At 37.9% G+C, this 13,203-nt stretch overlaps 1 protein-coding gene across 10 annotated transcripts in view; it reads right to left on the bottom strand.

Annotated features, from left to right (window-relative positions):
* The window catches only part of ATP8B4 (ATPase phospholipid transporting 8B4 (putative)), a 295,105-nt gene that overhangs the window by 173,314 nt on the left and 108,588 nt on the right, over positions 1-13,203 (bottom strand). For 5 of the 10 annotated variants that reach the window (XM_029236303.1, XM_029236302.1, XM_029236310.1 and 2 more), the window contains 2 exons: positions 4,276-4,389; positions 1,323-1,421 (listed from right to left, as the gene is read on the bottom strand). The exons of 3 other annotated variants lie outside the window; for them this stretch is intronic. In XM_029236303.1, the coding sequence (XP_029092136.1) occupies positions 1,323-1,421; positions 4,276-4,389 (213 nt within the window). Of the gene's footprint in view, positions 1-1,322; positions 3,558-4,275; positions 4,390-13,203 lie in introns of those variants that run through there. 2 more of the 10 variants (XM_029236304.1, XM_029236309.1) reach the window with 2 other exon arrangements.

The raw sequence follows: 13,203 nt of genomic DNA, 5'->3' as shown, positions 1-13,203 counted from the left end.
CACTCTGTCCTGTGCCAGGGGAAGCTGACCTATTTAATCCTTGCCCTTTGGCTATTGATCGGGCTTGGCCAATAGGTGGTACTGACAGAAACTCATGGGGCCAGAGGAGAGGAAAATGGGGTATGTATTCCTGGCTTCTTTTGAGCTGAGTCAGCAGTGGCCACTTCCTCTACAGGTAGCCCTCAGCTACAGCTCCAGGTCCAGCAATTGCTTCCTCCTTTTGCTCCTTCAGGTCTAGAAGTAGTATTGCCGCCTATGTTGTTGCTACCCTATGTGCTTTTTCTCACAACCCTTTAAGTAGTCCCTTCATTATTAATCTTTCTCCAATCTACCCCCATTCCAAGGTGACATGTCTTTCCTGCCAAGACCCTGACTAACCGGCCCATACTATCACAAAAGTAAAAGCATATTCAAGCATTAACTGCAGAAGACACAAAAAGAGACTTAGTATTTAGTCACGTCTGTATCTAACCTGAAAATAGTCCCCTACATTGACTAGCTGGCATCACAGAAAAGGACCAAGCAGTTTACCACCTAAAAGCTGAGGGGCCCACTCTCTGGGCCTCAGGATGCTCAGGCTTTGCCAAGGGGTCTTGGGATTGGCACAGATGGAGTCTGGAAGGACTAGAAACAGTAATCCCACATATGAGTTCAGAGGAGATATAAATCTGTCAGTCACTGGTAAATAGAGAGCTATTGAGGCTAGGGTACATGCAATCACCTAGGAGAGAATAGAGCTTGTCTGGATTTAGAATGTTTGGTTTGCCCAAGGCTTTGCTTTAAATCTTTGAATTTGAATGACCTTTGGATTATGGAGACTTCAAAACTCTCTGCTGTCTTATACCTTAATTATTTACACTAGTTGCCCGACTTTTGAAGTTATTTGATATTGTAATTTCTGGTATAATGAGCAGAGGATGTGAGAATGCCTAATATCTACCAACTCCAAAAACTTAGACAAAGACTAGAGATATAGGATAAATAATACTTCACTAGGTGGAAGCAGGTTTGTGATCCAATTCTGGTCTTACCACTAATTGGTTGTATGTTCATTAGAAAATATTTAGTTCCTTACAGGCTTTAGTTTCCTCAAGTATAAAATGAGGGTGTGAGTCTAGTTATTGAAGCCCCCTTGCTATTATCATAAACAGGCTCTGGCTCTATGACATCTATTTTAATCATCAAATAAGTAACCATAGAGTTTCTTATGGTATTTACCAAAAGAGCTTCATTCAAAAATTTCAAATGGATCTCTATTTTCTACTTCTGAGAGGTCACAATTGAAACTGAGACCTTAGGAATGCTCAAAAGCAAATACTTACATAATCATCTGTGGCATCTTTGACAGCTGTCATAGTTACCACCAGGACCAAAGGTACAATGGTGGTAAACCAGGTCAAGGAGGAAATTTCTGGAATCAGCTGAAACAAATATTTCAAGTAGTTTAGGGCTTTTAAATTTCATAAAGATAGCTTTCAATTTTTGTCAATTTTATGACTTGACAGAAATTAATGAAATGATATTCAGATATTTGTACAAATATGGAACAGCTTTTCAATAATTTAAGTGTTTGCACTCAGGTATAAGACACGTAGAATAGACGTATCATTGAAACAATTTTCAGACTGCCTGACAAAAATTAAATTTTTATAGCAAGTTGAGAAGCTTCTTGAAATCTTTCACAAATGATGATCTTTCTCTAGGATGATAAATGTCACCTATCTTTTCTCAGCTTCTCATTTCAACTTTTCACAGTTTTACCAATTCCCAAAGAGAGAATCTTTTTTTTTTTTTTTTTTTGCGGTACGTGGGCCTCTCACTGCTGTGGCCTCTCTCCCGTTGCGGAGCACAGGCTCCGGATGCGCAGGCTCAGCAGCCATGGCTCACGGGCCCAGCCGCTCCGCGGCATGTGGGATCTTCCCGGACCGGGGCACGAAGCCGTGTCCCCTGCGTCGGCAGGCTGACTCCCAACCACTGCGCCACCAGGGAAGCCCAAGAGAGAATCTTTGAGCACCTACCTTGCACGAGACACTGTGCCAAGTACTTTTAGATATTATGTCATTCGATCCTCAGAGAAGTTTTTTGAGTTAGATTCTGTACCAGAGGTGTTTTGCACAAACCCAGAGTGCTTACATTCCATGTAAATAGCACCCTGAGTGCACAGCATAGAATACACTGTGAATGGCAGCCTGGAGTCAGGAAATGCCACGGCCCTGGGTATCATAGTCCCATTTTATTAAAAAAAGTATCTGAGAAGTCCAACAACTAAGCCAAGAACATACACTGTTAAAACTTGAACCTAGGTCTATTTAACTCCAAAGCTTGGACCTGTACCTGTAAAGCCACCCATCTGAGAGAGACATAGTGACAGTTGACATGACTCCCTTACAAAGGTAGTTTTCAAGTGGGGTTCATTTTAGAGCTACGTCAGGGCCATCAGGCGGGGAAGGATGGGTGGAGATGGTCAGTGTGTGGCAATCAGGCCCCATCGAAACAGCACTACAATAAATTTATTGTAGTGCTGTTTTATGTAATTTTATGTAATAACTTCCAAATAAAATTTTTAAAAAAACAAACCTCAAAAGCCTCTGAAGTACCAACAAAAATATTAGGCTGGGTGGCAGAAAAGCTGGATTCTAGTCTGAGTTCTATCATTAACTCATGGTAAAACCCTTACACCTCACTTAACTTCTCCAGGTCTCATTTCTTCACCAATAAAAGAAAGGAGGTTGTACTGAACCATCCCAAAGATCCCTTCCAGATATAAAACTATCTGAACAAGAGCCTTTGGCCATAAATAAGAAACCCATTAGAGAAATGAGCTCAAAATTCTAGAACAGTGTAAAGGGTTCTATGAAGAAACCAAAATTCATGGGGGAAAAAGAAAGTCTCCTCAAAAATTATAAGGTATATTTTCACTGTTTTTTTTTTTCTTGTTCAGCATCCAGTTCTTCTCAACTCTACCCTTAATTCTTAAAGAACTACCCCACCCCTCTACTTGTAATTTTGTACATGTAATTTTGGTGGACTGATTCCATCCAGCTGGCTCCTAGGCTTTGGCATGTGATCTAGGTCAAGGCAATTCCTGAGCCACAGTGACTGATTTAGGATAGGAAGGTAACAGCATGGTCCAATTACAACTAATCCCAAGACTTGCTGGAGCAACAGAAAAAGTGATTCATTCTCATTCTCTCTCTCCCTCTCCCTCTTCCTCTCTCCCCTTCTCCTCTGCCTCTGCCTCCCTTTTATGTGGGAGTTGAAGCTAGGAGAATAAAAGTCTAAAGTTTTCAAGAATCACCAAGTAGAGAGGGCCTGTAAAGTAAACATGGAGGAAATAGAAAAAGAGAAGTTACATCCTGTTAAAATAGTTTGCCCATGAATTGTCATACATAAAATACATTAAGTGAATTTAGATGTCTACCACTTACAACCAAAAGATTCTTAACAGTTATTCTATTGAATAAGTAGTTATTCAATTAAAGAAAAAATAGTACTCAAGGTATAATCCAGATTGTACATATCTAGTCCAGCTTCTTATTTTCTATAATTAACGCATAGCCCAGTACATTCTGAATCTACCAGTTTGATCTGATTAAATCACTCTAAAGTAAATACTAGGTAAATAACTGGCTAACATGAGCTGTTTATATGTATGTAAATTCTTTGATTTATGCCTTTTCTTCCTAAAATATCAATAAAAGCTGAAATTTCATTTAGGTTCAAATTTTAGTCAAATGGGAAGAAAAAGAAAGGTTTCTAACTACCAATTAACCACTCAAAACTATCAAAAATAGTCACAGTGAAATAACATATAGCATACATCATTTATTTTTTATATATATATATATATATATATATAATACATCATTGTTCTTAGATGCAAATGAAATTTGCCAAATTAAGTTCCACAAAGTACTACTCAGCTAAGCTCTTTGCTTCAACTCTCTCAACACCCATACTGTGAATGTGATAGGGAGATAAAGAAAGGAAGGAGGCTATGAACAGTAATTATTAGGCTCTGGTTTGGTTCAAATAAAGTACAAGTCAGCATTTTTAAATGACCTCAGTGTTTAAAATGATGAATGTACTAGTTTTTACCCATTCCTAGCCCTCCCACCATTGTGAAGAGAAACAGCAATAATAACTAAATAATTAAAATTCTGATAAAGCTGATTTTCTCTAAGCATGAACATTTAGCTAAGTAAAATAACTTATTTTTTCAAGTTATATGAATATTTTAAACAAACAGATGATGAAATACAACCTAAACATTACCTGTAAAATCAGAAGGAAAAGGAAATACACATTTGCCACTCTTTGAAACTGTTCAAATAAATTAATGGGCAAGAAGGTGAGAATGTTGTACTTGCATGTGTGGATACGATTATCCTGAAAAAGAAACAGCATCACATTAGTTTGGGGCAAAGCATTGCTCATTATCAAACAGCTCTAAACTTACAAGACTGAGCATGAGTTATGCCAGAGCAAGAAAGATAAGCCAACTATCTAGGAAATTTCAAACTCTGTGTGGGCCAAGGGTTTCATTTTTCCCAAGATGACATGCTCCTGATACTAGGTGCAATTACTGTTCAATTCCATAAAATCATCCATGACTAAAAAATTTATCAAGTGCACAAGTCTGCCCCTGACTTTTTTTATTCTTATGTTTCATTCATTTGGCAGCTATTTCTTGAGAACCTACTGTATGCAGACACTGAGCTCATGCTGGGTCTCGTGAGGTAAGAAGGAACTTTAAGGATCACTTGGTTCACCTTCCCAAAGCATGACCCTGTAGATAACTCTGACAAGGGTCCCCTAGGTCTGTCTTTGAAAGTCTTCTGATAGGAAACTGATCACCTTGTCAGGCAGCCTATTTCCATTTCAGAATGGGAATTGCTAGAAAGGTCTTTATTATGAGAGACTCAAATCTGCCTCCCTGTAAATTTTGCCATATGCCAAATTCCATCCCTGGGGCCACCTAAATCAAGTCTAAGCTCTTTCCATGTTGACAACCTTCAAATACTTGAAGATGACTCAGAAGACTCCCCTAAATCTTCTCCACTATGATCTAGACATTCCCAAAACCCTCAGCCATTCTCCATGACTTTTCATGGACATCTTTTCCAGGTCAGCCTCTTCTGCATCCATCCCAATCTCTCTGCATCTCTCTTAAAACATGGTGTCCAGAACTAAACCTAAACACATACTGCAGATCTGCTTCAACTGATCCGTGTACAAAAGAAATTCTGATGTTCCACATTCTGGATTATTGTACTAATATGCCTTAAAATTCATTAGCATTTTGTCATTTAATCTCACTGTTTATTCATATTGAGGGTTTTTTTAATTTTAGAATTTTATTTATTTATTTTTATACAGCAGGTTCTTATTAGTTATCCATTTTATACATATTAGTGTATATATGTCAATCCCAATCTCCCAATTCATCACACCACCACACCCCCCTGCCACTTTCCCCCATTGGTGTCCATACGTTTGTTCTCTATATCTGTGTCTCTATTTCTGCCCTTCAAACTGGTTCATCTGTACCATTTTTCTAGGCGCCACATATATATTCATATTGAGTTTTGATGAACTAAAATCTCTAGGTCATTTCTTCATCAATCACTAACAAATCAGGGCTCCCCTTCCTAAACATTCACAGTTGATTTTGTTTTAAATACAGATGATCTTTCATATATTCCTATTATACAAGCCGAATGAAAGCAATTAATCTTGAGTGTTGTATCCTAAAGTAGTAAACATTCCTCCCAGCTTTATGTCATCAAAAAATTTCAAACACATGCCTTTTATACAGTCTTCCAAAGCTATATAAAACTAATACATTAAAAAGTTCAGAGCTAAAAACCAAAAAACAATTTTTAAATTAAGGAAATAAAACTATGGCAAGCTACTAGAGACTTCTCCACAGATTAATGTTAATATCTTTTTCAGGTGTTTATATCTACCTAACTATATTCCCATGAGGCTTCTCTACCTTATTCACAAAGATAGCAGGAGAAATTTGGGGTGACAGATCTTACTGACATTCAGAATCAACATACCCAGAGAATTTCCATCCACTAATATTTCAAAATGGAGGTTAGTCTGTGTGACCTATTTTTTTTTATTTATTTTTTACTGAAGTATATTCTATTTACAATTTTGTGTTAGTTTCTGGTGTACAGCAAAGTGATTCAGATATATATATATATATTCTTTATATATATATTCTTATATATATGTTCTTTTTCATATTCTTTTTCATTATAGTTTATTACAGGATATTAAATATAGCTCCCTGTGCTATTGAGTAGGACCTTTCTGTTTATCCATTCTATACATAATAGTTTGCACCTGCTAACCCCAAACTCCCAATCCATTCATCTGCCACCCCCTGTTCCCCTTGGCAACCACAAGTCTGTGCTCTATGTCTGTGAGTCTGCTCCTGTTTCGTAGATAGGGTCATTTGTGTCATATTTTAGATTCCACATATAAGTAATATCATATGGTATTTGTCTTTCTCTTTCTCACTTACTTCACTTAGTATGATAATCTCTAGGTCCACCCATGTTGCTGCAAATGGTGTTATTTCATTCCTCTTTATGGCTGAGTAGTATTCCATTATATATATATATATATATATATATATTACCATATCTTCTTTATCCATTCATCTGTCAATGGAGATTTAGGTTGCTTTCATATCTTGGCTATTGTAAATAGTGCTCAATGAACATTGGGGTGCATGTATCTTTTCGAATTAGAGTTTTGTCTGGACATATGCCCAGGAGTGGGATTGCTGGATCATACGGCAACTCTATTTTTAGTTTTTTGAGGAACATCCATATTGTTTTCCATAGTGGCTGCACCAACTTACGTTTCCACAAACAGTGCAGGAGGGTTCCCTTTTCTCCACAACCTCTCCAGCATTTGTTATTTGTAGACTTTTTAATGATGGCCATTCTGACCAGTGTGAGGTGGTACCTCATTGCAGAGCTGATTTACATCTCTCTAATAATTAGCTATGTTGAGCATCTTTTCATGTGCCTATTGGCCATCTGTATGCTGTCTTTGGAAAAATGCCTATTTAGGTCTTCTGCCCAGTTTTTGACTGGGTTGTTTTTTGTGGCTGAGCTGTTTGTATATTTTGGAAATTAAGCTCTCTTCAGTCACATCATTTGCAAATATTTTCTCCCAGTCCGTAGATTGTCATTTCTTTTTGTTTCTGGTTTCCTTTGCTGTGCAAGAGCTTATAAGTTTGATTAGGTCCCATTTGTTTATTTTTGCTTTTATTTCTATTGCCCTAGGAGACTGACCTAAGAAAACACTTGTATGATTTATGTCAGAGAATGTTTTGCCTATGTTCTCCTCTAGGAGTTTTATGATGTCACATCTTATATTTAAGTCTTTAAGCCATCTTGAGTTAATTTTTGTGTGTGGTGTGAGGGTGTGCTATAACTTCATTGATTTACATGTAGCTGTCCACCTTTCCCAACACCACATGCTAAACAGACTCTTTTCTCCATTGTATATTCACACCTCCTTTGTCAAAGATTGATTGACTATAGGTGTGTGGGTTTATTTATGGGCTCTCTATTTTATTTCATTGATCCATATGTCTGTTTTCGTGCAAATACCATGTGGTTTTGATGACTGTAGTTTTGTACTATTGTCTGAAGTCTGGGAGGGTTATTCCTCCTGCTTTGTTCTTTTCCCTCAGAATTGCTTTGGCAATTCTGGGTCTTTTATGACCCAGAATTGGGTTCCATATAAATTTTAGGATTATTTGTTCTGTGAAAAATCTCATGGGTAATTTGATAGGGATCACATTAAATCTGTACATTGCTTTGGGTAGTATGGCCATTTTAACAACATTAATTCTTCCAATCCAAGAGCCTGGGATATCTTTCCATTTCTTGAATCATCTTCAATTTCCTTTATCAATGTTTTATAGTTCTCAGCATATGTCTTTCAGCTCCCTGGTGAGGTTTATTCCTAAGTATTTTTTTTATGTGATTTTAAAAAGGATTTTTTTTTTGCATTCCCTTTCTGATATTTCATTGTTAGTGTAAGGAAATGTAACCAACTTCTGTATGTTAATCTTGTATCCTGCTACCTTGCTGAATTTGTTTATCAGTTCTAGTAGTTTTTTGTGTGGAGTCTTTAGGGTTTTCTATATATAGTATCGTGTCATCTGCTTATAATGACAGTTTTACCTCTTCTCTACCAGTTTGAATACCTTTAATTTCTTTTTCTTGTCTGATTGCTGTAGCTAGGACTTCCAATACTACGTTAAGTGAGAGTGGACATCCTTGTCTTGTCCCAGATTTTAACAGGAAGGCTTTTAGCTTTTCACCATTGAATATTAATTTGGCTGTGAGTTTGTCATAAATAATTTTTATTATGTTGAGATATGTTCCCTCTATACACACTTTGGTAAGAGTTTTTATTGTGAATGGATGTCAAGTTTTATCAAATGCTTTTTCTGCATCTATTGAGATGATCATATGGTTTTTGTCTTTCCTTTTGTGAATGTGGTGTATCACATTGATTGATTTGCATATGTTGAACCATCCTTGTTACCCTGGGATGAATCCAACTTGATGATGGTGTATGATCTTTTTTATGTGTAGTTGGATTCAGTTTGCTAATATTTTGTTGAGAATTTTTACATCTTTATTCATCAAAGATATTGGTCTGTAATTTTCTTTTTTGGTAGTGTCTTTGTCTAGTTTTGGTATCAGGGTGATGGTGGCTTCATAGAATGACTTTGGGAGTGCTCCCACCTCTTTAATCTTTTGGAAGAGTTTGATAATGATCAATATAATTTCTTCATTGCATGCTTGGTAGAATTCCCCAGTGAAGCCATCTGGTGCTGGACTTTTGCTTGCCATGAGTTTTTTTTTTTTTAATTACAGATTCCATTTCACTTCTAGTGATGGGTCTGTTCAAATTATCTGTTTCTTCTTGATTCAATTCTGGTGGGCTGTATATTTCTAGAAAGTTGTCCATTTCTTCTAGGGTGTCCGGTTTGTTGGCATATAATTGTTCATAGTATTCTCTTAAAGTTTTTTATTTTTTCCTGCAGTATCGGTTTTTATTTCTCCTCTTTCCTTTCTTCTTTTGTTTATTTGGGTCTTCTCTCTTTTCTTCTTGGTGAACTTGGCCAGAAGTTTGTCAATTTTTTACCCCTTTAAAGAACCAGCACTTTGTTTTATCAATTTTTTTCTACTGTTTTTTTTAATCTCTATTTTATTTATTTCCTCTCTGATCTTTATTATCTCCTTCTTTCTGCTGACTTTAGGTTTTGTTTGTTCTTTTCCTAATTCTTTTAGGTGGTAAGTTAGGTCGTTTATCTCAGACTTTCCTTATTTCTGGAGGAAGGCCTGTATCGCTATGAACTTCCCTCTTAGAACTGCTTTTGCTGCACCCCACAGATTTTGTATGGTTGTGCTTTCATTGTCATTTGTCTCAAGGTATTTTTTAAATTCCTCTTTGATTTCATCATTGACTCATTTTTTTTTTTTTAGTAGCATGTTGTTGAATCTCCATGTAATCATTTTTTTCTCATTTCTCTTTCTGTGGTTGATTTCTAGTTTCATGCCGTTGTGGTCAGGAAACATACTTGAGATAATTTCTCTCCTCCTAAATTTGTTGAGGCTTGTTTTGTGTCCTAGTATGTGGTCAATCCTAGAGAATGTTCCATGTGCACTTGAAAAGAATGTATATTCCATTATTTTTGGAAGTAATATCATGAAAATATCAATTAAGTCTAACTGTTCTATTGTATTATTTAGGATCTCTGTTGCCTTATTGACTTTTTGTCTGGAAGATCTGTCCATTGATGTGAGTGGGGTGTTAAAGCCTCCTACTATTATTGCATTCTCATCAATTTCTCCCTTTACACATGTTAGTATTTGTTTTATGTATTTGAGTGCTCCTATATTATGTGCATATATGTTAACACATGTAAATCCTCTTCTTATATTGATCCTTCTATCATTATATAGTGTCCTTCTTTATCTTTCTTTATGGCCTTTGTTTTAAAGTCTATTTTGTCTGATATAAGTATTGCTACCCCTGCTTTCTTGTCATTTCCATTTGCATGAAATACCTTTTTCTGTCCCCTCACTTTCAATCTATGTGTGTTATTTGCACTAAAATAGGTCTCTCGTAGGCAGCATATTGTAGACTTTTGGGTTTTTTTATCCAATCTGCCACTCTATATCTTTTGATTGGAGCATTTAGTCCATTGACATTTAAGGTAATTGTTGATAGATATGTATTTATTGCCATTTTAAACCTCGTTTTCCAGTTGGTTTTGTATTTATTCTTGTTCCTTTCTTTTTCTTTTTGTTCTTCCTTTTGTGGTTTGATGGTTTTCTTTTGTATTATGCTTGTGTTCTCTTCTTTTTGGTTTTTGTGAACCTATTGTATGCTTTTGATTTGTGGTTACCTTATTTTTCAAGTACGTTAACCCATTCCAATATCTACTTGCTTTAGACTGGTAGTCATATGAGCTCAAACACATTCTAAAAAAAAAAATCTACATTTTCTTACTCTCCTCCCCACATTTTATTATTTTGATGCTGTTTTTTACATCTTCACGTATATCCTTTTGCTCTTCATTGTGGTTATCATCACTTTCACAAAATTAAAAAAAAAATTTTAAATCTGTGTACTGGCTTAAGTGATTTACTTTCTGATTGTGATTTTCTCTTTCCTATAGATTCTTGCTTCTTTTCTACCTAGAGAAAGCCTTTTAATATTTCTTTTAGGATAGGTTTAGTATTGCTATATTCTTTTTATTTTCTGCTTGTCTGAGAAATTCTTTCTCTCTCCTTCTATTCTAAATGATAATCTTGCTGGGTAGAGTACCCTAGGTTGCAGATTTTTCCCTTTCGGGACTTTAAATATATCTTGCTACTCCCTTCTGGCCAGCAACATTTCTGTAGAGAAATCAGCTTCTGGCCTTTTGGGGGTTCCCTTGTAACTAACTCTTTTTCTCTTGCTACCTTTAGAATCTTCCCGTTAATTTTTGCCATTTTAATTATAGTATGTCTTGGTGTGGGTCTGTTTGGTTCATCTTGTCTGGGACCCTCTGTGCTTCCGGTACCTAGATATCTGTTTCCTTCTTTAGGTTTGGGAAGTTTTAAGCCATAATTTCTTCAAATACATTTTTGATCCCCTCTTCTCTTCTTCTCTTCTTACCTATTATGTGTAGATTGGCATGCTTTATATTATCCCATAGGCCGTGTATATTGCTTTCTTTTTTTTTCATTTTTCTTTCTGCCTGCTGTTCTGATTGGGTGATTTCCATTATTCCATCTTCCAAATCACTTATTCATTCTTCTTCATTATTCAGTTTGCTACTTATTGCCTTTAGCTCAGCTTTCATCTTAGCAAATGAGTTTTCTAATTTTTCTTGGTTCCTCTTTACAGTTTCTAGTTCCTTTTTACAATAATCTGCATTTCTATCAACAGCCTTTCTTAATTCCTTCAGTATTTTTATTACTTCCTTTTTTTAACTTGGAGTCTATTAGACTGGAGAGGTTTGTTTCATTGTTTGTTCTTTCAGGAGAATTCTCTTGATCTTTTAATTAGGAATGGTTCCTCTCCTTCGTCATTTTACTTATATTTCTCTTACTCTATGAGTTTAGGAGAAACAGTTATCTACTGTGGTCTTGGAGAGATGTTTTTATGTGAGAGCATCCCTGTGTAGCCTTGAATGAGTCTAATATTTTTGGTGTGTGGGCTGCTTTTAGTATGGATGCCTTCTGCGTCTTTCCTCAGTGTGTGCTGGCCATTTTCTCTTTGGTAGAGGGTGTGACTGGTGTGGTGATGAGAGCCTGCAATGGATATTGAGGGCCTCCTCTTTGTTCTGTGATTGTCACAGTCCTGTCAAGGGCAGGGCCTGCTCCCCAGTTATTGGAGTAGAAGCCCCCAGATCCATTTCTGAGCTGTGGTGTGAGGTACGCAGGACTAGAGCACACTGCTGGGGGACGAGCCACTGAGTATTCCTCCCCTGGAACTGTCCACCAGTGAGTACGCTCTGTGTTGTCACCTGATACATGTGGCGTGGGCTCACAAAGTACACAGTCCTGCCTCAACTGTGGGAATGCAGGCAGTTGGTCTTGGTGTTCCTCCAGTGTTGTATTCACAAAGCCACCAGCACAGATCCGTAGGTGCAGATCCACTAAAGTCAAGTACCAGGACCTCAGTAGTCATGCACCTGGACCTGCCATGGGAGCTATGGAAGCAGCCCAGACACAGCCCCACCTCCATGTACATACGCCTGCCCGCAAAGCCCACTGCTGCTAATGCCGGACCTGCCCCAGACACGGGAGCACCCGTAGTCCACTAGGATATCCTGCACACACTGAGTTTACAAAGGCCCCAGTGGTTGTGGTGTAAATCTGTGGATCACACAGCCATGGAGAGAGGGCTCAGATTTCAGCCCTGCTTCCTACATCACGCAGCCCCTGGGGATCAGTTCTGATTTCAGCCCCACCTCCACCTGTGGGCAATCCACTGGCTCTTGCACTCTCCCAGAGCTCATAGAGGTGGAGCCACACCCGCCGTGAGCACACCAAGAGTGAGACTGCTATGGTGGGGGCCCTGCTCCTCCCTTCATGCCCCCATTAACAATGGCACTTCACTTCTATGGTGGGCCTGGGCTCCTTCCATGTATACTCCCTGATTGCGGCCTGTATCACACTCCAGCCACCTCAGGCTGTCTTTGTGCAGCCAATCCCAATCCTTTCCCTGGGTCTGTCCTTTGAAGCCTGAGTTTAAGCACTCAGACCCCGCATGCACCAGCAGACATGCGTCTAGGGCTAGGGACAGAAGGGAGGTGGCACAGACCGTCTATACTGGTCTTTCTCTGTTCTGCCTGCTGCAAACCCACTGCTGTACTCTCCCCCTGGGCCTCTGAAGCTCCCCTTCTGTCCCAGCTGATCTCCCCACCAGTGAAGCAACTTTCCAGGGTAAGGGAGCCTCTCCTCTTTCACAGCTTGTTCCCAGAGAAACAGGTCCTATCCTGATTCTTTTTTTTTTTTTTTTCTTTCGTCCTACCAACTTATATGGTAATCTTTCTTGCAATTCTGGCTGTCTGAGATCTTCTGCCCACATTCAGTAGGTATTCTGTGAGAATGGTTCCACATGTAGATATATTTTTGATACACTTGTGGGAGGAGGTGA

Source organism: Monodon monoceros, unplaced genomic scaffold (genome assembly GCF_005190385.1).
Source record: "Monodon monoceros isolate NGI ecotype Baffin Bay Population unplaced genomic scaffold, NGI_Narwhal_1 Super_Scaffold_21, whole genome shotgun sequence".
NCBI lineage: Eukaryota > Metazoa > Chordata > Mammalia > Artiodactyla > Monodontidae > Monodon > Monodon monoceros.
This window is presented reverse-complemented; position numbering and strand designations above follow the sequence as displayed.